Genomic DNA, 24,270 nt, shown 5'->3' with positions numbered 1-24,270 from the left:
TTTCAACAGCCACACTAACAGCTATACATTTCCATTGACCTCATTCCAAGCAGATCAGCCCCCGAGCTGACAGCAGAATGGAGCTGTCTCTGAAACCCTGTCAAAGGTCTCCACAAATCTCTCATTCCAACAGGAGGGCAGCTTCTCCTGCGAGGAATCACCAGTGATCACGCTGCCGTCGGCTCTGCTTTAAAGACCACCACACACACACACACACGCACACACGCACACACACACACACACACACACACACACACACACACACACACACTCCTCTGCCGGTCTCACAGACGCCACATGCAGCCCCTCTAGTGACGCAGCATCCGCAAGACATCGCTGCCTTCACCTGGGGAGGTTTTATTAGGTGAGATGGCTCCACCGTGGAGGTGAATCGGCGGTGGCCGCCGCCCCATGGGGGCGTGAGCCGCCAATTAGGCCTCACCAGACGGTCACTGGGAGAGCAGTGGGGGCTCAAGGACCAGCTTTTTCAAGCTGATGGCAGCACGAAGACACAACACGACACGTCAGAAATAAAATAAATGTCACTATCTTTAATAAGCTAAATACGCTCAATAACGGTTAAAGGAATGTTTCCTTTTACCTTTCTAGCTTAATAAAGTCAAATAAAATCTGTCTGTACAAAACAGTGAATAGTTTATGTAACTTTAGGTTTTTATTGTGGTACCCACTGCCCTTTCAGCCCGGGCTAAGGTACTTTCTTTTCTTGTGAAACTATGAAAAGGAAGCCTTGTTTTTAAACTCGCAGAATATAAAGTCAAATAAAGTGAATGATACAACTCAGAGAAAAACATGATAATTGCAACAAAAAAAATTGCAACAAAAAAAACATAAATCGAAAATGGGATAGTGAGATGTGATCAGGTGGTTTGAGCCCCTGGGCTCATACTACCTTCTAAAATGAAAAAGAACAAAAAACTGAGTCATTATTGGGAGATGTTTGATGGAGGAAGCTGCCAAAAAAGGATCAAAAGCCCACATGTGCCGGGTGTATCTGCACACAAACGCTGTCCCCTTTGGCTCCTGGGATCATTACTTCTGAACCATTGACGTTTTGATTGATTTGATAGATTTGGGATTGATGATTTACTGGTAAATGATGGTACACTAACTTTATTGTGTGTGTGTTTCAGAGGAAGTAACAGGTAGCTGTAGAAATAGTTATGATTACAGACTGTGGGCTTTTGACACTTCAGCTCATCCACATCATGACTTCCAGAGCCAACGTTAATCATCACAGACACACACACACACACACACACACACACTATACTTGTACTGTCAGCCGTATCGATTGTGAGGTGGCCGGTGGATGAACCTGTCATGGCCAACATAGATCGGACTGGAGGATAATGAAGTCTTTCTGCCCTATCTGACAAGCTCCGAGACAAAGTGAGAGAGAAAGCGTTCGTGTGTGTGAGTGTGTGTGTGTGTGTGTGTCTGAGGGTGAAAAACAGAAGATGCTCTCAGGACAGCCCACGGGCGTTCTAACCATTGCCTGAATAAATTGGATGGAAAGAAGGCCCCTTGTGAGTGGAAGACGTGATCCGTCATGATGTCATCCAAACGAGACTCGTACAAAAGGGGGAGGTCATGGTGCTAATAAAGACCTGACCCCCCCCACACACGCACACCGCCTCACACATATACACTCGCGCACTACACCTGAACACACAAATGTTTGACCGGTAAGTGTTCAGCTGTCTTCCGCTGTAACATCGCTACAAAATATTTGACTGAAATTGGGTTTCATCTTTCTCTCCCTCCATCTTCAGTAAGCATGAGCTCGCCGCCTGAGCTCTTCCTCCACCAGTTGTACAGTGACTTGAATGATAAAACGCGCACGTCACACATCACATTGTCAAAAGAAATCCCTCAAAAGCCCCAAAACGCGGTCGTGTTTGCCCGTTTCCATGACGTCTCTGCCCTGCCTGTCAGTTTTATCTTGAGAAGAGTTTTCCAAAAACATCCGGACACTGTCATTTTGTAGCAGGCACCCCTCAAACTGCAGGATATAGTTCATGTCTTTGGGATTGATGCGCAGCCGGTGTTCCATATCGTATTTGGGGCAGTGGTAACGTTTACACATCCATCGGACACAAGGCTATAATGCCTTAAATAATGAAATAACAAAAGAAAACAGAACGTTTATATCTTGGTTTTCCAAGTTGCCACAAGTTGGACCAGTGTTAGAAAAACAATGGAGGCTCTACGTGCCACATAAATGGGACCATTGACGTGTTTACAACCTTTTCGCTCTGCTCTGTGTTCAGCAGCCTGCAGGTCAGCAGAGGTTTCACGGGACATTTGTCACATGACTGCTCAGTCACGGCATGCTGTTTTCTCAAGAGATCAGTTTATTTCAAATGGTTTGTTTTGGGCGAGACGGATGATGATTTCGATTTTGCTGGATGCATTTTGCACTTTTAAAATATTTCTTATATGCTTTGCACACCCTTGCATTAATATAAAACATTTAGTAAGTGCAGCTTTAAAGACGCTGTACAATAAACTTACAGGGAATTCATGAGACGAGGAGTGCAATGAAAAAAAAAAACTCCTGTCCCCCACTGTCAAGAAAATGACTTCCCCCTTCTGGAAACTTCACGCTGACAATTTTAATCAATCTTCCTCCGTCTGGACTTGACACTTGTTCCTCTTGTATTCCCCGTGTGCAGCCTCTCTATCTATTTCCTCCCTCTCTCTCACCTTTGCTCTCCTCGCTCACTCAGCGGGACACGCGCTTCCCCTCTCGAACGCCTCAATGTGAAATATCAAAACTGCAGGGTAGCAGCAGAGCCAGGTTTCATGTGTTTACAGTAAACAGAGATGTTGCATGATAATTAAACTTCTCAACCGCTTTTCGTATAAAGTGTAGCACACACACACACACACACACACACACACACACACCGTAACAGCTTTTAGTTGGGCGACGGAAGTCTTTTCTTTCCACTGCGGCTGCATTTCCTCGACCTGAGACCATCAAAGACGCTGCGGCCCGGAGAAGAGGGCAGCTAAAGAACGGATGCTGCCAGCACGGCAACATTCACGACGCCTTAAATTGTTAGGATGGCAAAAAGAAAAAAATGACCTCATATGTGGACTGTATGTGTGAGACTTAGAAGCTGTCAAAGAATCCATTTATCAAAGAGCCCATGAGGTCTTGGTGCTGTTTTTTATGTCTCGTTCTCACAAACACACACACACACACACACACACACAGATTTACCTCACAGTCCATCCATCTACATCCACAAAAGATTCAGTTTTTTGCCCCCATTTCCAAAAAACATTATTCCCATTAAGCTGTAATGCTCCATTTAGAATGAAGCCTAATTCAGAATATCCAAACGGAACAATATATTTATACCAACAAAAATTTTTAAAACAATAGTGAGGTATTACTGAAAATGGAATCATTGGATTTTCCATCTTGAGTCAACATGCACATACAGTATGTGTTTATTAAATGGCGTATTTGTTGGTGAGATTGTTTCTCCTTTTGGTGGGCCTATATTACAGTCCGCCAAGAGCTACGGCATCTTTGTCTCGTCAATGGCTCGGGGTATTGTATTGAAACAAGTGTTTTCAGCAAACATCTTAACATTTAAAATCAACCATGCTTTGACAAGCAATGGTTGGAGTTAAAGTACACGATAAAGGGTTGTCTTTAGAAGTGCTTCCCCGGTTTCCAGCTGGCGTAAAGAAAATAAACTAGAGACTGAAAGCAGAGTTAACAAAGGGCTTCTGAAGAATGGTTCCAAATACATGATTATCAAGCTAAAAACCAGACCACAGTGGCACTCCAAGTAAATCACCCCTCCGCGCGCAGGAGAGACGTTCCTCCAGCACGGGGACGTACGTACACAAGCGGTCAGGGGTCTAATTTGTACCTTTGGGCAGTTGTGTGTCGGCGTGAGGAGCGCAGTCAGCCGTGTACGTGGCCGATGGCTCTGGATGCTGGAAATGCTGCTGATCTCTGGGGTTTTTAACCTAAGATTGGATTTAGTCTCTTTTAAAGTTTGTTTATTGGATTAAAACCAAAGTGGTAGAAGTGAGGAAAAAAATCCACTAAACGAAGCCCGATCCCCGGCTAGTGGCGCGTTAAAGAGTTTCAGGATGGTTACACAAAGAGATAAATGTGGCCATTATTTTCCCTCTAGAGTCACTTCGACATTGGCACAATAACCAGGGAGAACTTTACAGCCTGTTGCACCTCCTTCAGTGAAAAATGAGTCCCGCACCAAGTCGGGAGGGAATGTTTCTGGCGTATTGAACCAAACGAGAAGGAGTTTAAGTAATCTGATGTCACGTCGGCAGGGAGGCGACTCGTCCCAGACGCTCGAAGCTCAAAGGCGATTCTTCTCGTCCTCTCGGGACTTGAAAGACAACCCATCTGCTCCTCCCGGGGCCGCCTCTCAATCCCACCGCCTTCTGTTAAGCGGGGGCCGTGCGCCGGGTTAAATGTTTCCACGGAGCGGCCCACGGCTGTGAAGAGTCACGGTGTGCCCCCCCCCCACTATCACCTCTCTTTCTCACCACCACCCCTTCTTTCTCGCACCTTGCCGCCGATATGCTGGAGACATTTGTAATGGCTGAATGTGGTGTCAGGGCAGGTGTTTTGAATCGCACGCCATCGGCATCACAGTCAGTTGCCATGTGACGAGCGCCGGTTGGAAAACCAGCGGCTCACGTGCAACAGGTGCTCGCTTTGTGGTGGAAATGTATGCAGTGGGTGGGGGGGTTCAAAGAAAGATGCTTGCTGCAGCATGACATGTACATTTGTTTGTGTAGGTGTCGTCTTTATACTCTTACCCCGTGTGACGGATATGTGAGCCAGCCCCAGTCTCCTGCGATCGTCGTCGTGTCCAGCAGGTTCACTGCAGAGAGCGAAGAACAAAACAACAACGGGTGAACTTTGAACATATCGGGTGTTTTCCATCCATCCATCCGTCCATCCATCCGTCCTTCATCAGCATCCTCTGTGTGCGCTGGCACCCAGCAGAGTCACGCACACACACACACCTGTCCGACAGGTGTGATTCGGGGGGGAGTAGTCGTGCCAACTGTGGCCGTCGCAGCGCGTGACCCGGCTGAGAATAGAGCAGGGTACAAAACGTTCACGGTATATTACAATGAGCCGCTGATGTAAACGGCCGCAGGCAGCGCTTTGCTGAAGCACACAGAGGAAAAATCTACATGCAAGTCTGTATCGGGATGAAATGTTTCCCTGCCACATACATACTGCCTTATTGTTCAGCCATTTTGAACCTCTAATTGTGCCATCTGGAGCGAATTCACCCTCAACATCTTTCCCCTCGGCTTTGCTGTGCTTGTCAAGCAGCTGAGTGAAGTTACACACATTAGAATGAGCTCAACGAAAACGGCTTCACACTCCTTCGCTCTCCGTCTCCCGTCCCTCAGATTTCTGTCTTGACACTTCCTTCCCGGCTCCCGCTTGTTAAAGCTGCAAAATGTTTCCTGCAGGGGCCTGCGAGTTGACGGGCAAGCTACTCTTTTCTTCGTTTGAATGTTTTCAGGATTCAAGATATTATGATATTAATCTCAGTTTGGGATGGAAAAGAAGGAGAAAGCAGCACCCGCTCCTTTCAATTGACAAGTGGCCTCTTAAAGCGGTGGGACACTTAGTTGCTGCGTGATTAGACGTCCTCTCTGAACGGGATTGACGGACATGTGACTTTCCTGTCGGGGTAAACCCATGTGTGATAATGTAATTAATTATGGACCCATTCTATTTAGCGTGTCTCTGAAGTGTCTCCACCCACAATCCACTGGGGTAAATTGAAAGGAGTAATGGGGATGGAGCACAGTCGTCCACTACAGCTCCACTCCATGATTTTGGCTAATAAGACGTATTTTTACATAGAAATCATGTCAAGTGGGGCCCCCTGCAATTTCTCCCTGCAAAGGCCATCACACACACACACACACACACACACACACACACACACACACAATTAGCCGGTGTTAATCTGGGCTGCTGAGGAGGGCGGAGGGTCAGAACACAGATGGCAGTGCCACTGTCCTCCCAATGCTCCATCTACCTCCCCCTTACCATTCTCCCCTGCTGCCGCCGCCCCACGGAGACCCCAGGGGGGTCCCGTCACCCCGCAGAGCAACCCCCCTCTCTCCCCCCCCCCCCCCCCCTCTCCCACCGAGCTCTGACAAAGGTCGCAAACGGGTGCCGCCAATTACGCCCCTGCGAGGGCTCTCCATCGGCCCCCCGAAGTGACGTCATGAAAGCAGCATGCCGGCAAAAGTGGATTGAGTCATTCGTCCGTGCAGCGAGGGAATTTGTCTCTGCTACGCAGTTATTATTGTTTTAGAAAGGGAGGAGAAGAAAAAGCGACACGTATATATGCAGCGCTGTGTTATCGGCCATAGCAGACCGTGTGGCGCCCCTTTAATTTCCACTCAAATGAGATATCTCGCCGCCTCTGTAGGTGTCGAGAGCAATTCGTCTCATGACTCATGACTGTAGTTCAGTGGCGTTTTTAGTGCGTGGAAAAGAAACAGATGACGGGCAACAATTATCCCACTAGTCGGTGCTCTCGTTTACATCACTGAAGAAGCAAAGGTGCACGGCGTCGCTCTCCGTCACGCGCTGCTTTCCCCCTCGGCCTTGACGGAGGGATTTCATCACAAGGCCGACGGGACTGAAGCGAGCTTCTCCTTCGGCAGAGAGGAGGTTAAAGCCTTTGTTTGTCGGCGGAGAGGGTGAGTGCTTCTCCTCCAGGACTCGGCGCCCCAAATTGGGTTTGTTCCCGTTTTCGCAGCGTTAATAACAGCGACTCAAACCTGGAACAACAGCCCGCCCCCCCCCCGACCCCCCCCCCCCCCCCCGTCGCTCCCCCACATCTCGGAGAGCGCTCGCTCGGAGACACGCCACATATTTCCCAGGGTGGTGGTCAACTTTCCTCCTGACCCGTTACCCAACCCCCACCTCCCCAAACACACACACACACACACACACACCTCACTCGGTCCTCACTCAACTCAATCTGGCCTGAGCGGGCGAGCCTGGATGCCCTGTGCCCTCATTGCGTGCTCACGCGTTCAATCACACACACACACACACACACACACACTCTCCGTCCCTGGCAGTGGGGCTGTGAGAGGGAGCGTATGTGTCTGAAGTCAACATGGAAGAATTATGGGCTGTCGTGGAGGAAGTGCAGTTTGCCCGCAGCGCCACGCAGCCGACAACAACAATGACGCCTTCTAAAAGACGCACAGCACACACACACACACACACACAGACACACACACAAAGAAGGGGAGTAAAAGGCAGAACAGAGCAGATGCTTAAAAGCTCATTTCCAACCCAAAAGACACAGCTATACATTTTAAAGGAGGAAAAAGTGCAGCCATTAATCTACGCCTATACGCACACAACGCGTGTACACAAAATGCAAACAAATAAAAGTGCATTGTGTCATTTTCGAGAGAGAAAAGTCACGCATGCAAAGCGACTTGTCGACAACTGACACAGTGTATGTACAGCACAGTATGTACACAGAGAGAGAGACATTGACGGCTCTGAAATCATCTCTTCAACACCTCTTGTTGTCTCACAAGCTTCTCCATCTTTTCTCTCTGTCTCTCTCTGCGTCTCTATTCTCTCTCTATCTCTCTCCCTCGTCCGTGCGGCGACTAGAGGAGATGAGGGGGAGATCCACTGAACAGCACCAGCCCTCCCTCCTGTTTTCAGCTACCTTCAATCCTTTCTAGTTTTGTTTTGCGTTTGCTCCACAGTCCTAATGGCAATTCCCCACTCTCCCGTTAACACGTCCATATGAATGACTGACTCTCAGCCCTTTGTTCGTTCAAGGCGGCACAAACCAATACAAAAAGATGAGAAATGCCGCTGCCTTTTAAAAAGAAGGTATTTTAGCCGTAACACAGATGGCGAGTGGGGAAGTGTTCAGGGGACACGCGCCGAACCGAATTAGACGCGACACGCGAGAGGCGGCATAGAATTTAAGCTCCTTTTGATTTGCCCATTTTTTATTTGACGCCCCCCGTGAGCAAACGTTTGGAGAAAGGCGCCCAGAGGTGGAGCGGCGCGCGTCGTTGCTGCACACGAGGACGACCAGGTTCACGCGCGCGGCCGGTGTCGAAAGTGCCTTCAAGAGCTTTCCGGGTGTAGAAGTCAGAGAGGAAAGGCGCGAGTCCTCCGGCAACACTGGGCCGCACTGGATAAGATGTATTTTTCATTCTTGGGTAATAAGGATGTCACTCACTCGAAGATGGCAGGCATTTGTTCAAAGTCATTTATTCCTGAAGTTTCTGGAGTATTTAAGAAATAGTGGACCGATGAAATGTTTCGAATGTCAACATGTCTGGAGGAGAGTTTCACTGCTACGTGTCACAGCAGCATTCAGTCACACACACAGAAACACTACCTGGTTAAAGTGAAAAAACACTGTGTGTTGCTGTGACCTAATAACTTACCTTTCCTAAGTAACAAAATCTTACAATGGTAAAGTCCATGTTTGACTAAGACAGAAGTAAATGCTACTGCCAGTATGCTAATCAAAAATCAAACGTGTTTTAGTTTCAATGTCTTGCAGGTATAATGTTTAATAAATCTGTATTAGTGAACAAATGAATACCAGATAATCATATTGGTCTATTTTGTATTACTGAAAACTGTCTGTGTAAGGAATACGTCTCCTCCAAGTCACACTAACACACCTATTCAAGGCACAATTTTGATTCTGGCTTTGACCTTTGACTTTCACACCCAACCTGGAAAAAACAACCCAGCCATTCGAACATGTGTTATAGTTTAACTCGCAAACAAAAGGGCGTGACGCTGCAGCGCGATAGCTTATCAGCGATTCTCCCCGTCGTCCCTGACGTGAAGGCAGGGAAGTCCGGTCCCTGCCAACGAGCTGTCAGACGGGCTAACGGCTAACGGCTAACGGCTAGCACCTTGTAAGATCCTCCAGTCATCCAGACGCAGCTCCTGTATAAGTCAGTGAAACGCACACAGCTGTCTGCGCCTGCGGATGCTATTTAGTACAGTAACATGACGGCGTGAGGTACGGAGTCACTATGTCGTCCATTGGAAGGGGGGAGGGACTCTATTGCTCCTCTAAGAAAAAACAAATAACCAAGTATAACCCTCAAATTAAAGCACATCGCAAAAAGCGGCTATTCCGTTCCACCAACTGGGATGAATCGGGCTTAGTTTGACGAGAGAGTCTTCAAGCTTGTATACGAAGGAACGCCGTAATGCTGCTGCAGTCTGTTACTCACCAGGGAAACAGTAAAAAACAAGCCCAGGTTTCTCCTCAGCGCTGCAGCCGGACTGACAGTCACAGCTCTGTTGTGCAACATGACTTCATGATCCTCTCCAACGACGAAAGAGAAAACAATCGCCTGCCCTCAACCACTTTGCTAAACAAATTCTTGGTCCTAGGAACCTTGGGAACCGCTTTAAATAACAGCCGATATATATTTAGATGGCTTTTCTCTCATCGACCTTGACCAACTGACTTAAACAAAGTGTAAACTTTCCGCCGCTCTCTTGGATCCCATTCCAAGTAGGCTGCTTAAAGACGTTTTACCTTTAATTATCCCATCTCTGGTTGATATTATGACTCTCTTTGATAACAGAAATGGTACCACAGTCCTTGAAAGTAGCTGCAATTAGTGCAGCAGTGAGATTCTGTAAACTGATTAATGAAAAGTGTACTCAGCCAACAATGCCTTTTATTTTGACAGAGTAGGGAACAACATTTCTGGCCTTCTAGATGACAAGAGCGCTATAAATAAAGCACAACACATGGGACCGAAACGCCAAGCTGCGATCCCACCCAATACGCAACATTTTTGTGCTTCTGCAAATACTTTCTCTCAAACCAAACCGACACATGTCGCCAAATGTTATGCCTTCCTCTGTAAAACCGCTGAAAATATTTCCATGAAGGACAACTACTTTATGGGGGGACTTTATAGTTTTCTCAACCATCTTTCTCCAGATTTGCTGACTCCACATTTAAGCGTAAAAGTTAACTTCAACTGCTGCTCGCCTTCGTCACAGATCACTAGCTTCTCATCAGTGATAAGCATTAACAGCCACATACAAGGTGTGTAGGTGTGTGTGTGTGTGATCTATTCACAACATCCCACCTCTAACTCATCACTGATCTCAGTGGGACAAAATGCCATCAAGTCCAACTTTCTGCATTCTCAAAATATTCATCTCAGGAGGAGACGATCGATAAGCGAGAGGATGCACATTGGAGACTTTTCGGTGAAGCGGCTACATCGAACGTTTATTCCTCCTTTATTTCTCCTTCATTGTAAAGAGGCAGCTTGTTACACTTTGGATTGTAGACATAAAATGCTGCGGTTCACATGTACAGAAGACCAGAATGCCTCATTAGTGAGGAGGAACGCGCCGATGATGTTTATGGCATTAAACCAATGGGGTGAAGGCCCGTTATCATCAATGATCCAATGCATCTTCTCAGGACGCACTGGGCAAAGATCAACGTGGGCCCTGGAAGAACGTCTGTATAAAATCATTGCGAAAGTCACAGATTGAGACAGTGGGGGTCGGGGGCAAAACTGACATCAGCCATACGTGCCAGAAGAGCTTTACCTACAAACGATTAGCTGGCACTAGCAAATGACACAATAAAGACACACAAATTGTAACCTGTAAAGGTTGAGCTAAGGTTGCGTTGTGGTCAGGCGTGTCACGTTGCCATGGTGACATCTTTTCATCCGAGGCGTGCTGTTGACACTCTTTTTTTTCCCTGTCTTCTTTTGTTGCTCCATCCTCTTAGTATTTGCTGCAGCAGTGGCCCATTTTCCCCACAGGGATCATTAAAACTTCATCTCGTTACCTCTACACCTACACTCACCTTCCTCCCTCCTCCACCTCCTCCCCCCTCGTCTCATCTCTCTCCAAGACTCTCCCTGAAGTTTTTCTCCCCAGAGGCCCTTCTCCTCTCCCTGCGCCTCCATTGTGGTGTAAGCATTTTGTTCTTGGTGCAGAGGAAGCAGTGCAGACAGATGGAGGCAGAAGACTGCTGAGAGACTTATTATGACACTCTGAGCTGCCCCCCTCCTGCCCCCCCCGCCTCCCTTCCCTGCACAGAAAAGCTACATTTATTTTTTTTGCTTTTCATCTTCTCCGTCTGAACTCTCCTCTGTTTATATGGTGAGTGCATGGAATGATATTCAGCCAGAATGTCGCACACACACACACACACACACACACACACACACACACACACACACACACAATGTGGCTCAATTAAGTACAGCAGATTTACAAAATGTGTAAAATACTTGAAAACTCACTTTTTATGTACTTCGTCTTTGAGAACTTCATCCATCTCCTTTCCAACCAAATGATTCATACGAATAAATTCAATTATTATTCAATTATAACAAATCATAAAACCAGCAGAACTTCAACCAGTAAAATGACTACAACCCTCATACTGAAAATTGTGACGTGATGCATGTTACGTATAGTATTATTGTTACTCAACATGTATTTTTATTGTTATCATAATCGGGAACTTTGCACGTACCTCACCAAACGATAGACATGCACCATGCGTGAATCCGCTGTTTCTGTAACCTCAGTACGTCTTTACACCAGAAAAAGCAACAGCACACATCATCATCGCCTCATCCTGAACTGTTCTGGAAACAGAAACACGCCGGCTTTTTTCCCCACGATATCAGCACAAAATTCACCGGAGACAGCGTTTTTTTCTGTAAAACAAAAATGTAGAATGTATCGTGGAGGACTTTTTAAAAAGAAATGAGTGAGAGTGGGCGGCGGAGCTGCAGTGCTGTTGAAATAATTTGGTCCACGCTGACCGGCGCAACCCGGGTATCTTAATTTAGCAGGCGCTCCCGGCCTGGAGCACGGGACCTCCGCACTACATTTCCCTGCCAGGCATGTAGTGTTTGCTGTATGATGGAGGGTGGAGGATGCTCGGGGCCATTTTTTTTTCCCAGGGGGGAATAGCCGGTTCCGCTGCCCAGGCCCGCCTCGCTTCCTCCCCGGGGGAAAACATGCATATGGGCGTAGACCTAGCGGGGGAGAAGCGTGCAGAGCTATTTATGGAGGCAGGTAATGGAGGAGAAGTCGGGAGAGAAAGACAGTGGGGAGAAAGAAGAAGGAAAGCAGAAGAGTCTGAGTTGCCGATGAGATCCGGGCCGTCCCAACCGGAACAAAGCCTGCGACTTTTAGCATTGGTCAAAGTAAGCCTCGACTTATTGATTGATAGAGGAGGGAGTTCACGCAGAGGTCAGCTGGCACTGAGAGGCAGCGAGAGCAGAGAGAACGGTTGATTCGGTGATATTTCATCGATTGGGACTCGCCTCGCGGTCCGGGGGTCTCTGTGATGTTTCCATACGCGCCCGGCTCTCGCTCTGCCTTCCTCCTCAATAAGTAAAAGCGCCTTTTGTTGTCTGTTTATTGCCACCCGCTCTGTACTCGTGCCCAGGCCCTCGCTCTCGGCTCGTCTCGGCCCGCACGCTGCACCCGCGTCTCTCTATTTCACGCCGACGGCCCTTTAATCATTCTCATCTTTTCTGCGAGCTGACATTCTGCATAGAGCTCTCATTATCTACGACTTGCCCTTAATGACGAATGGGGATAATTACTGTCAGTCAGCGGAATCCCGTCACTTGTTCTGCTCTCAAGTTGGCGTGCTTAAAGAGAAATGAGCATGCAATATCATTGACGCGATGACATCATAAAGTGGGCCACATATTGTAGCCGTGAATAATGCATCGAATATGAATAGTACACTGGTTGTATCAATTAATGCAGTGGCCCCGACCTCCATGACAATAGGCCAATGCTCACTGCAGTTATGTGACTCCAACCTGTTCTCGCTCCCATCGTGCCCGATACCAGCGGTTAGTCACTGCCCCTCGGCATCTGTCCAATGCAAACCCATCTGTGTTATTATTAGCCAGCCGGAGAAACCTCAAGTACTGAAATTCATCTGAAATACCAAAAAAACAGTATTATGGCCTCAGCGATCGCTGTTTATACTGTAAATGTGTGTCCTTACCAATACTACAAGACTTCAACCGTCTTCATTCAACACGTCCTTTTGCGTGTTCTTACCACAGCTGTATATCATTTTCTGTTTGGTGTGAAATCTGCTCTTTTTACATAAAAGCTGTGTCTTCTTTCTGTAGAACTTGTCATCGAGCGCTTTGATTTGGGGGAGCATTTAACAAACAAATCAACAACAACAACAACAACAACAGCAATGGAAAGGGAAATTTTTTGGAGTTGAAATAAAACTCTCCAAAGACCGACACAAGATCTAAGCATTCAAAAAGGTGTTTTCAGCCTGACGTCTGGTACTAGAACACTGTCACGAGGGGCAGAGCCAGTCATCCCCGAGGGATAATAGATCACGATTGTAATCACCGGCCACTACATTCACGTCCGTCCCCCCCGCAGGGAGACGTGCTGTGGAAAGCTGCATTGCACAGCCGACCCAAGCTCGTCCTCCTCCGTCGTCACAGTCTCCGGCCGACGGACCGACGGAGGGGATTCGGCATCCTCTGGAATTGTGCGGTAAATGTAGTGAGTAAACAGTTCCAATGATCCGGGGGGGGCTAACATTACGTCATGTTAAACGGGGAAGGTCCCCCCATGAAGGTCGGTAGGTCAGGACACGTAAATGTTATTTTAAGGCTCGATTTACCACACAAACAGCCCTGCACTGCCGACAAGGGGAGAACCTCTCTGACACACACTTTTCTTTTCGCACTAAATGCTGCTGTTACTTCAGCGGGAGCTGAAGCGCTGATGCTCACAGATGAAGCGCTGACGCAAGACCTTGCAACTGACTTTTACAAACCCTTTTTACCAAAAATACCTTTCATTTGATTTATTCACTGTCTCCTCCTCTCCTTCGTTTACTTGTCCTCCCCTTCCTGTGCGTATGTGTTAAGATAGATTAAACGCCGCTGTTCCTTTAAGACCAATCACGTTCACTTACCATTGTTGCCCCAGAGGTGCGTGTGAGCAAGCACGTCAAGTCGTCCGTGCATGCATCTGTTTAGATTTGGTGCACACGCAAGTCCAGAATATTATCAGATGAGAAATGAGCTCCATGCCCGGTATTAATTACATCAGACCTGTGATATATGGACAGATTACGGGGTGTAAAACGCATTATTTCCTCATGGAAACAGGCCTGCGGAGCGATTCATCAGCCTGCATCACGGTCAGTTTGGGGCTCACTTCATCACACTTGAGCGGGCTGTTTACCTGCCGCAACCAGAAGAATCTATCCTCCTGCACCCTTTTTGGGATTTGAGAAGGTCCCGATCGGACCAGTGAAGGCATTGGTTTCCCTAAAGCCCAAATGAGACTAGGCGTACAAAAGGTAACTGTTGTCTCTAAAAGCAGGGGCCGACCTTCCTAACACTCAGTAAGTAAGATGTTGAGTCGACCCGGTAGGTGGCCCCTATACGCCGCACCTGTTAAGATCTGCAGGATCTGTGGCACCGGTTTCTACTTGCACCAATGCGAAGCCACCCATCCATCCAAGTGGACGCAAAAGTCAACACGTTGACTCACTTGTTTCAACGATATACCCAAAGTAGCTGGTTCCATATAAAACACCTGCATGGACCCAAAATACAATCTTTTCTGAAACCTAGCCAAGTTGTTATGGTGCTTAAAATGAACTTAAAAACCTCCCATTTCCATGAAAGTTTATTTTAAAAAGAAACTAACTGACTGACTAAACGCAAACACACTCAATACACTCGTTACTATTCGTAGGCAATAGGGTTTTCTTTTGCATTAGCCTTAGTAGTCCAAACAACTTTCACACAGTCAGTGATTTAAAGACATGATTGAAAGGTTAACTGGCTACAAAGAAATAACACTTAACAGCGTTGTCTGTTTACTTACAGATGAATTTATCTGACAAAAGTAATTAATTCATTGTTTAATCACAATATACCAGAATAATTATCTGACCTATGTCCATTAACTGCTTTACTTTACTAATGTGTCAGTCATACAGCAATGGGTAACAATATCTGCCACTAACCAAAAGTTAATGGTCGTGCCGGAGTGAGTCCTTGGCAGTAAAAGATCACAACACAAAGTTTGGCTTGAAATAAAACCGTTTAAGTAAAATATTTATTTTTGCTACTTAACACGTCTCAAATCTCTAAAGTGCTTCAAAAAGTGACCTTGAAAGGTGGTGATTGTTTGTTTCATTTAGAGGAAATACAATTTCCCAGCTTAATCTCCACCAGATACCTTTGATTTCCTGAATTTGACCCTGAGGAACCACCTTGAGCTCAAAGCGAAATGAAGGCGTGGGATGAATACGGGCGGCTGTTGGACAGCGACGCCAAACAACCTGTGTCTTGGAGGACCTGTTGATGAACTCACGCTCTCGCCTCAATCCAGTTGGAGCCGCTGTGACTCGGAAACGGGCCGATCTTCACAAAGTCAGCCCAGCACAGACGCTTGTCTTTGACCTTATTAGTCGGACGGGCCTTTGCGGACGCAGCTATTGGAACAGGTTGGCAGGTTTTGCCGGCGTTTATCAAGAACGTATTAGACCTTCGCTGTGCTTCTATTAAACTTAATGAACATTTAAATCCTTTAATGGATTGAAGGGAATTGAGAGCGGGCGAGTTATCAGCCAGACGCTCTCACCGCCGGCGCTGATAAAGACGCTCGCCGATGGAACTTGTAGAGACGCGTCTGCCCACTCTCCCTTTGTTCCCCCCGGCATTCATCAGGGGACATCGCAGACATCTCTCTCCTAAACGCGACCACAACCCCAGCCAGCCGTTGGCCACCACCGTCTCTTACTTCTGCTTCATCCTCACACCAGCGAAGGCTCCTCCCCGCTGTGCTAGCAGGGCAAGCGAAACGTGAATTAGCCAACGCGAGGCGCAGCGCGGGCGGGACCAGGGGCTGCCGAACACTGGCCGGCCCAGCGCCGGGTCCTGCTAATGGGTGGAGAAGGGGCGAGAGAGAGAGAGAGACGCCCCCCTGCTGCCCTGTGGCCTAGCGAGCTTCTGGGGGACCGGCAGGCTCCGGCGTATTGATCTGGTAGCTCCTACATTGCTGTCGACAGCTGGCTAACAAGGCTGATGTCTCAATAAAGGCCTGGACCCTGGGGAGGAAAGAGGAGCCGGCCAAAAGAAAGGCAAACTGACAGACGGAGAAGGGGAGAAGAGGAGAAGGGGAGAAAGGGAGAAGGGGAGAAGGGGAGAAGAGGAGAAGGGGAGAAGGGGAGAAGGGGAGAAGAGGGAGAAGGGGAGAAGGGGAGAAGAGGAGAAGGGAATAAGGGAAGAAGGGGAGAAGGGGAGAAGGAGAGAAGGGAATAAGGGGAGAAGGGGAGAAGGGGAGAAGAGGAGAAGGGGAGAAGGGGAGAAGAGGAGAAGGGGAGAAGGGGAGAAAGGGAGAAGAGGAGAAGGGGAGAAGGGGAGAAGGGGAGAAGGGGAGAAGGGGAGAAAGGGAGAAGAGGAGAAGGGGAGAAGGGGAGAAGGGGAGAAGCGGAGAAGGGGAGAAAGGGAGAAGAGGAGAAGGGGAGAAGGGGAGAAGGGGAGAAAGGGAGAAGAGGAGAAGGGGAGAAGGGGAGAAAGGGAGAAGAGGAGAAGGGGAGAAGGGGAGAAAGGGAGAAGAGGAGAAGGGGAGAAGGGGAGAAGGGGAGAAGGGGAGAAAGGGAGAAGAGGAGAAGGGGAGAAGGGGAGAAAGGGAGAAGAGGAGAAGGGGAGAAGGGGAGAAGGGGAGAAAGGGAGAAGAGGAGAAGGGGAGAAGGGGAGAAGGGGAGAAGAGGAGAAAGGGAGAAGAGGAGAAGAGGAGAAGGGGAGAAGAGGAGAAGAGGAGAAGGGGAGAAGGGGAGAAGGGGAGAAAGGGAGAAGAGGAGAAGGGGAGAAGGGGAGAAAGGGAGAAGAGGAGAAGGGGAGAAGGGGAGAAAGGGAGAAGAGGAGAAGGGGAGAAGGGGAGAAGGGGAGAAGGGGAGAAAGGGAGAAGAGGAGAAGGGGAGAAGGGGAGAAAGGGAGAAGAGGAGAAGGGGAGAAGGGGAGAAGGGGAGAAGGGGAGAAGAGGAGAAAGGGAGAAGAGGAGAAGAGGTTGAAGGGGAGAAGAGGAGAAAGGGAGAAGAGGAGAAGAGGAGAAGGGGAGAAGGGGAGAAGGGGAGAAAGGGAGAAGAGGAGAAGGGGAGAAGGGGAGAAGGGGAGAAAGGGAGAAGAGGAGAAGGGGAGAAGGGGAGAAAGGGAGAAGGGGAGAAAGGGAGAAGAGGAGAAGGGAATAAGGGAAGAAGAGGAGAAGGGGAGAAGAGGAGAAGGGGAGAAGGGGAGAAGGGGAGAAAGGGAGAAGAGGAGAAGGGAATAAGGGAAGAAGAGGAGAAGGGGAGAAGAGGAGAAGGGGAGAAGGGGAGAAGGGGAGAAAGGGAGAAGAGGAGAAGGGAATAAGGGAAGAAGAGGAGAAGGGGAGCGGCTCACAGCCTCTCTGGTTCTTCATCACACCCTCCGCAGGCAGCAACCTCCGATTCAGTGTCTCAAAACCTGAATCCTCTCTCCCGCCCAGCAGGGGGCCACTGCTCTGGTTGCAGCAAGAAGTTTGGTTGTATAGATGTTAATGATGTTAATAGAAAATGCCTCTACTTCCCTCTCTATTCATTCCCTGAGTAAACTTGACTAATGGTTCCTTTTAGAATAAAAATAGACAATGAAGCATATGTAAGAGGATGCCTCTCATATAACGTCGCTCCACATTTGGTACATTCCTTTCATAATTTCCTTAAGAAACAACAACACGGCAACGGTGGAATTCCAAAATGGAGGCGACTCAAGGCCTGATAACGGTAAAACACAAACCGGTGTGTGGGGCTCATGAAGAATAGGGCCACATGTGTTCTGTAGTCGTCCTCCCCCGGGCGTAAACGTCTACCAGCGACCCGCCACAGAGGGAAGAGGATCACTGGTGTGAATTTGCTTCTAAAGTGATACATGGAAGTAAATTGCCGTTAGTAAAGCCAACAAAGGTACATGAATAAAGCCCTTTACCAGGACACACACACACACACAGACCGATGCGTTGAGCCCTGACTCCTTTCCTCTACACACATATGTATACAAGCAAAGAGCTGAGAAAACATCATGCACAGCAGATCGATTCGTTCTTATTTTCATTAGACTATAACTTTATTTATTTATCATATAACTTCTCAGAGAACACAACACAGATTTTAAACGGTTGATTCCCAAAAGAAGGGGAGGGGAGTGAAGTTTGCTGACTCTGTGGAGGGATTTAAATAAATGATCTAAAGTAAGAGAAGACGTTTGAAAGTGATGCAGAATGCCGGAGAGTCTCACAGCATTACTGCTTCTTTCTTCCATGTGTGGTAATTCACCAGGAAGCAGGAAACGCACCTTTCTGATCAGCAGAGCACCGCTTAAAGTGATGAAACAATACCTGCGTCCTACAGCCTACAGGCGTCTCCTGCAGCCTCCCACATCTCCTCGTGCTCTTCTATCTGTTACGGACCGAGGACTGACAGAGTGGTTGGACAAAACAACAAGACAAAGAAGAGTGTGTGACACTGACAGACTGACTAATGAGGCCGCTGGTCTATTTCTGATGCGCGACACATTAGGATGTAGTTTATTGGATTATTGTCTTGTTTAGTCTTTACAGCAAAATGCTAATTTAACTCAAACACCTTCCCACAGGGGGCTTTTAAAAGAAGACAATGGAAAGAAAATACATCCACAGATACTTTCATGACGTACATCCACAAATAAGTTCACATATACGATTAAAATACACCACACAAGTTTTCTACACATAAATCTACATATAAACTCAAACAAATAAAGGAATACAAACACATGTACTCTGTGTCGTGGAGCTCTAGTGGTCACTAAAAGGTGTCCGGACGGGAAATATCTTTCCTCGCCAGCGGTCCTGCTGAAGTGTCCTTGAGCAATGACACCGAGGACCAAACGGCAGTAAATTGGTCACTTGTCAGAAGAGCTGAAATGCTTTTTTGTCGGTGATGTGTTGCAGAAAGGTTTCTATTTTTGCTCTGGTGTGACGTCTGTAAACATGCAGCAGGTTCACGCTACCGAGGCGGGAGGGATCAATACAAAACAGCAGCATCTGCTGTAGCACTGATCAAAATCAAAACGCCCCTTTTTCTTTCCCACAGAGACGGAAACTCAGCCTCTGCGTTATTATTGCACAAAGAGGCTCCTCTCCATCGCATCCCTCTTCCTTTCCCGTTTTGCCACCGCCAGTTTACACGTTCAAATCTTCAAATAATGAACAAAGCATAAATGAGCGGTGCTGGTCGTCGTTGCGTGTCCCCCCCCCCCGCCCCCCCCTCGGTCCTCCTGCTGCAGAGGTATGTGGGAATAATCGTCCACCTACGCTCTGCTCATTAGCGGCGGGTCCTGCGCTCTGCATGGGGCCTTTTCATGTTCCTGCGTGCTAACGACAACCTGAAGGAATGCTCTGTGTCCTCGTGGGGGGACGGGGGGACGGGGGGGGGGGGGCGCGGCGGTGCCAAACAAGCGCTGAGGAGTTGAGTCGCCCCGTGCAGACGGGAGGGGGAAGCTCGGCCGAACCATCCACAACCTCACAAGCAGGCCGCTAACTGGGGGCCACGGCGATCAATAAGTATAAAAATAAAAGAGAAATCAGCGCTTTGACACATCAGTGTGTCGAGCTTTTCTCCGTGTGCTGCAACCCTGCGTTCCCTCCAGCCGACACACTCGGTGAATAAATCACAGAGTAATGTGATTTCTTGAGTCGCTGGGAGCCGACCGACTCAAGATATACTTGTATCGGTGCATTTTATTTTATTGCATTTTATTTTATTGCATTTTATTTTGTAATGGAGGTAAGTTTGTGTGTGTGATTACACTTTAAGGAACACAGAAATATATTTGTGCATATTTGGTTTGATATGATGGAACGTTACAAGATGTTACTGCTGGTCAGTTTTGTATTAACTTCATTCTATAATTTTAAAATGTTTCTTTCTTTACACCCATTTCCCCCCAATCCCCCCCACACACACACTCATACTACCCCCAGTTACAGCAAATACAGGATTTTCTGCGTAGAGCCACGTTGTGTTTATTTCCACGGTCGCTCTGTGCAAGTTTGCTTGACGGATTTACCGCTATCTGTTAATATTGCAATTACTGGAATTTTGTGCTGACATCTTAAATGTCGCCATTTTGGTCTCGCAAATGAAAACGAAGACAGATTCAAGTGTTATTCTGCCCTTTTAAGGAAATTTACTGCAGTGATTTGGATTTAGAGTTCAAAGCTTCCTCTGACTGGTTTGTTTTTTTATGACGCACTCACAGCTTTATCGTAATATATTCATTTAGTATTTATTTATGATTTCTTTATTCAATTAGTTGATTAAAAAACTTGATGAATACATTTTTTTACTCGACGGACTCCATCACTTGCTCATAATTTGTCTCACTCACTTTTTACATTAGCGAGAGAAAAGGGAAAAACATGCAAAGAGAGAAATGCAGAAGTTTGTTTGTTAAGCGTCAGATCTGCAGCTTAAATGACACACGGTTTTCCCAATATTGTCCCTATCCAGTACAATACAGTACCTCCAATTTTTTCTTTAAAACATTTTATTAATAGAGGTAAAAAAAATGTCTTCCCCCAAAGACTGATGAGGAAAATAAAACATTTGATGATCTGGATGTTTTTCACATTGAATCTGCTTTAATGCTACAAATTTGCGCTCGGATAAGAAACTGTGAAACTTCCTGCAAATGAAACCTGCGGCTATAATATACAGCCATATATATATTTACATCCAAGAGAATATGTTTATACACATATATGTATATATGTGTGTATGAACATATTCTCTACTGCAACGCTGGTCCAACTGATCCCAGCTGCTTATCCTTTCCTTTCTTCTTTTTTATGTCTGGGTTAGAAAAACATCTTTAATATTTACAGTGTCTCTCAGGGCATGCAGTGTATTATGTGCAGTATATTTTCACATGTTCTGTTGAAAGAAAACACAATACGTGATGTCAAATATTATTTTTCTTCATCATGTGCCCACACCTTACCATGCATAAGCACACACACACACACACACACACACACACACATCCCGTTAACAAATAAGCAATAGCTGGCGGCCGTGTGCTGTTTGTTTGCACACACGAGGAAGATGCAGAATGATGAATAAAAACCAAAATGGCCGGCCATGACTTCTGCTCCTGCGTCAAACCTTCACAAACACAGCCTCTGTCTTTGTGAGTGTCCCCTAACACGTGTGTGTGTGTGTGTGTGTGTGTGTGTGTGTGTGTTTGTGTGCGTGCGTTGTCGAGTGAAGCTCTCGCAAGGTGCAAACAGACTGTTCTTCCTTCTATTTATTTTCAAACCCGTTCCAGAGGTTGTCCTCCTGTCCTCCACGAGCAGTGAAGCCATTTCCCACGCAGCCGAAACACAAGCAACCTCAAAAATAAAGGGATTCGTTGTTCCGGTTTGAACTCACAACTCCCGCAGAGTGAGGAGAGTTTCCTGGATGAACTAGTGTGAAGGGAAACCCGTTATCACAACAATGATTCAAATGTCAAACAACTTAATGTGCTCCGTCTTTATCTCAGCGCACGTTCGCTGACTTCTTTCTTATTTATTTATTCTTTTCCATACATTCTGAAAAAATGAAAGACGTGGACAAGATCAGTTTTTGGTTCTGCAAAGGTTCATGTGTTTTTTAGCTGTTTTTTCGTGTCTCTTGACAGTCCAATTGGGGGGGGGGCTTCCAACCCGCGGCCATTTGCAGGGACGGGCTTTGGCTCAGAATGAGACGGCGGGAGCATCGGGGTGTGACGCGGCGAGCGACCTCGCTCTGTTCTGTCTTGTTGGTAAAAATGGCACACAAAAATAATGAGAAAGATACTACCTGTATGCGTAGACACGATGTACCGGCAGGAATATGTATTAATTCTGAGAAATGATAAAAGGAAACTGATCTGAAAGCATTCGTGGCAGTGATCTAGTTTTTTCAGACCCGCCGGCCAACGGCGGCGCGGAAACACACACAACAGGGAACCCTTTCTTTACACATCTGGAAAGGGACGCTCAGATACGCTCTGTATTCAATCCGGAAGGTGCGAAGCGAGTGGTCAGCTCGGCAAAGGACGCCGGGCCGTAGTTCCACCATCGTACCGCGACGGTTTGAGGGCCAGATCGGCAGCCGACGAATGGCGAGGAGCTCGGTGAGCGCATTGACAGACAGGAGCAGCGCGGAGAAGCCGAACAACACCGAGTGGCGATGTCCTGCTCCTTGTGACCCGAGGTGCCCCCCCCTCGCCCCCCCGACTGGAACCCCCCGTGCCCGACTCGCCTCGGCTCAAATGATCTTTCTCTCTTTCTTCGCCTTTGCAGTGGCGAGCTGAATGTTGCCGGCGGACGAAGGCCCTGACAGGCGAACCGCTGCCGTCACACACGAGATCAGACCTGTGTCGAGGACCCAGTCACGCGCACACACACACACACACACACACAGAGAAAGGCGCCGGGGGACTTGTTGTGTGACAGTTTCCAACAGCAGTTGGTTTTCGTGGTGGAAAGATGACGGGCAGGCGGATGGAAGTAAACATCAATGAGGCCGAGACTCATTTAGTGTCTTTTCCAGACGCTAAAGGAGAGGATGTTCATCGGAGGCGGGGGGGGGCAGAAAAAAGGCGTAGAAGGTACTTTTCTGGCGTCACCGCGTGACCCCCCCCCGCACCCTCACTCCCACCCCCGCCGGCAGGCACATGCGCCGTTTGCTGCAGCCCGACACGCAACCCCCCGGGCCAGTATGAGCCATGTCAAGACCAGCTCGCACACACTCGGACGTCACTCAGATTTCCTTGAGTTGCCGTGCGAGGCGAACTTTGATGTCGTGCCCCCCCCCCCCCACCCCTCTCCCTCCCTCCCCCCGGATTGTCACACTCCAACTGCCCCCCCCCTCCCTCTAAGTGCATCTATTTGTGCCGTGCGTTGTTCTTTTCCAGGACCTCCACATGTATGAAGTTAATCCTGTCTGCTGTCACATCACAGATGATGATGATGTGATGTCTTTTTGTAAGACACACACACACACACACACACACACACACTCACTCACCTTCATTGCTGTTAGTTCCCGCGGCAACCAGAGCCTGGAGTGATATAGTCCATAGCAGCATCGCGGCCAGCCCCGGACCTGAAGCCATGGTGTTCTCCCTCGCGCCCCGCCAGTCTCCCTCTGCCTCCCTCCTCTCTCACTCCCGTCTCCCTCTCTGCCGCTCGCTGCCTCCCTCTCCTCCGTCTCCTGCCGCGTCCCGGGGTTTGGAGCGAGAGCCGGCGGTGAGGCGAGCGTGAGTGTGCGAGTGTGAGGGCTGCGAGCTCATTGGGCTGGAGTTAGAGCCGTCCTCTGTGGCTCGCTTCAGTCCACCGGGCTCACGCACACACACACACACAACCACGCACAAACACACACACACACACACACACAGACATACATAGTGGAGGGGGAGGGACAGAGCGCGTCTGTCAAAGTCTCACCAGCCAATAAGAGGCAAGTGCTCGCTCCGTCGGCACAGCCTCCCGTCCCACCCGCCGGGCCAACTCTCACCCGCTGTTTGTCTCCCTGTGTCGGGGAGCCTCCCCCCTCCCTCCCTCTCGCTCTCTTTACTCCCAATCGTCACCCGAACACACAAACTCACCTACCCGATGGCAAATATCTGACTGATTGGACGACGCTCGAGGACAATGATCGCTTATTGATCTCCTGCATTGTGTTGATAAAGGTATCGCAGCACATCCGTGTGTAGAGGAGTGTGTCCTCACGTGGTGCTGTGTGTTTATTTGTGTGCGTTACTCAAAGACTGTGATGATTTATTGATTTGGGTGATAGTGAGGAACTCTGCAAATGTGCCAGATCACCTGTGCGGATCAATTGTTTTTTCTCTCTGGTTATGATGCTACACACACACACACACACACACACACACACACACACACACACACAAGCCCGGTTTCCATCACTTTAGAGGACATTGCATTGACCCTAAAATGACTTTCTGGAAACTTGACACAACCTAAACCATTAAAAGACGACCTTAAAGAAAGCCTTCACCATGAAGTGGGTTACGTTGTAAACGGAGGCTCCCCATGACATCAGTAAGACCCACAAACACGCTGCTGCAGTG

General features: G+C 48.0%; 1 protein-coding gene across 4 annotated transcripts in view; it reads right to left on the bottom strand.

Annotated features, from left to right (window-relative positions):
- Positions 1 to 23,544, bottom strand: part of epha8 (eph receptor A8) — a 67,199-nt gene extending 43,655 nt beyond the window's left edge. For all 4 annotated transcript variants that reach the window (XM_040204056.2, XM_040204059.2, XM_040204060.2 and 1 more), the window contains exons 1-2: positions 23,205 to 23,544; positions 4,837 to 4,901 (exon numbers count right to left, since the gene is read on the bottom strand). In XM_040204056.2, coding sequence (XP_040059990.1) covers positions 4,837 to 4,901; positions 23,205 to 23,292 — 153 coding nt within the window. In that variant the 5' untranslated portion in view covers positions 23,293 to 23,544. The remainder of the gene's footprint in view (positions 1 to 4,836; positions 4,902 to 23,204) is intronic.
- Positions 23,545 to 24,270: the final 726 nt, after the last annotated feature.

The sequence above is a fragment of the Gasterosteus aculeatus genome, chromosome 17 (assembly GCF_964276395.1).
Source record: "Gasterosteus aculeatus chromosome 17, fGasAcu3.hap1.1, whole genome shotgun sequence".
Classification (NCBI taxonomy): domain Eukaryota; kingdom Metazoa; phylum Chordata; class Actinopteri; order Perciformes; family Gasterosteidae; genus Gasterosteus; species Gasterosteus aculeatus.
This window is presented reverse-complemented; position numbering and strand designations above follow the sequence as displayed.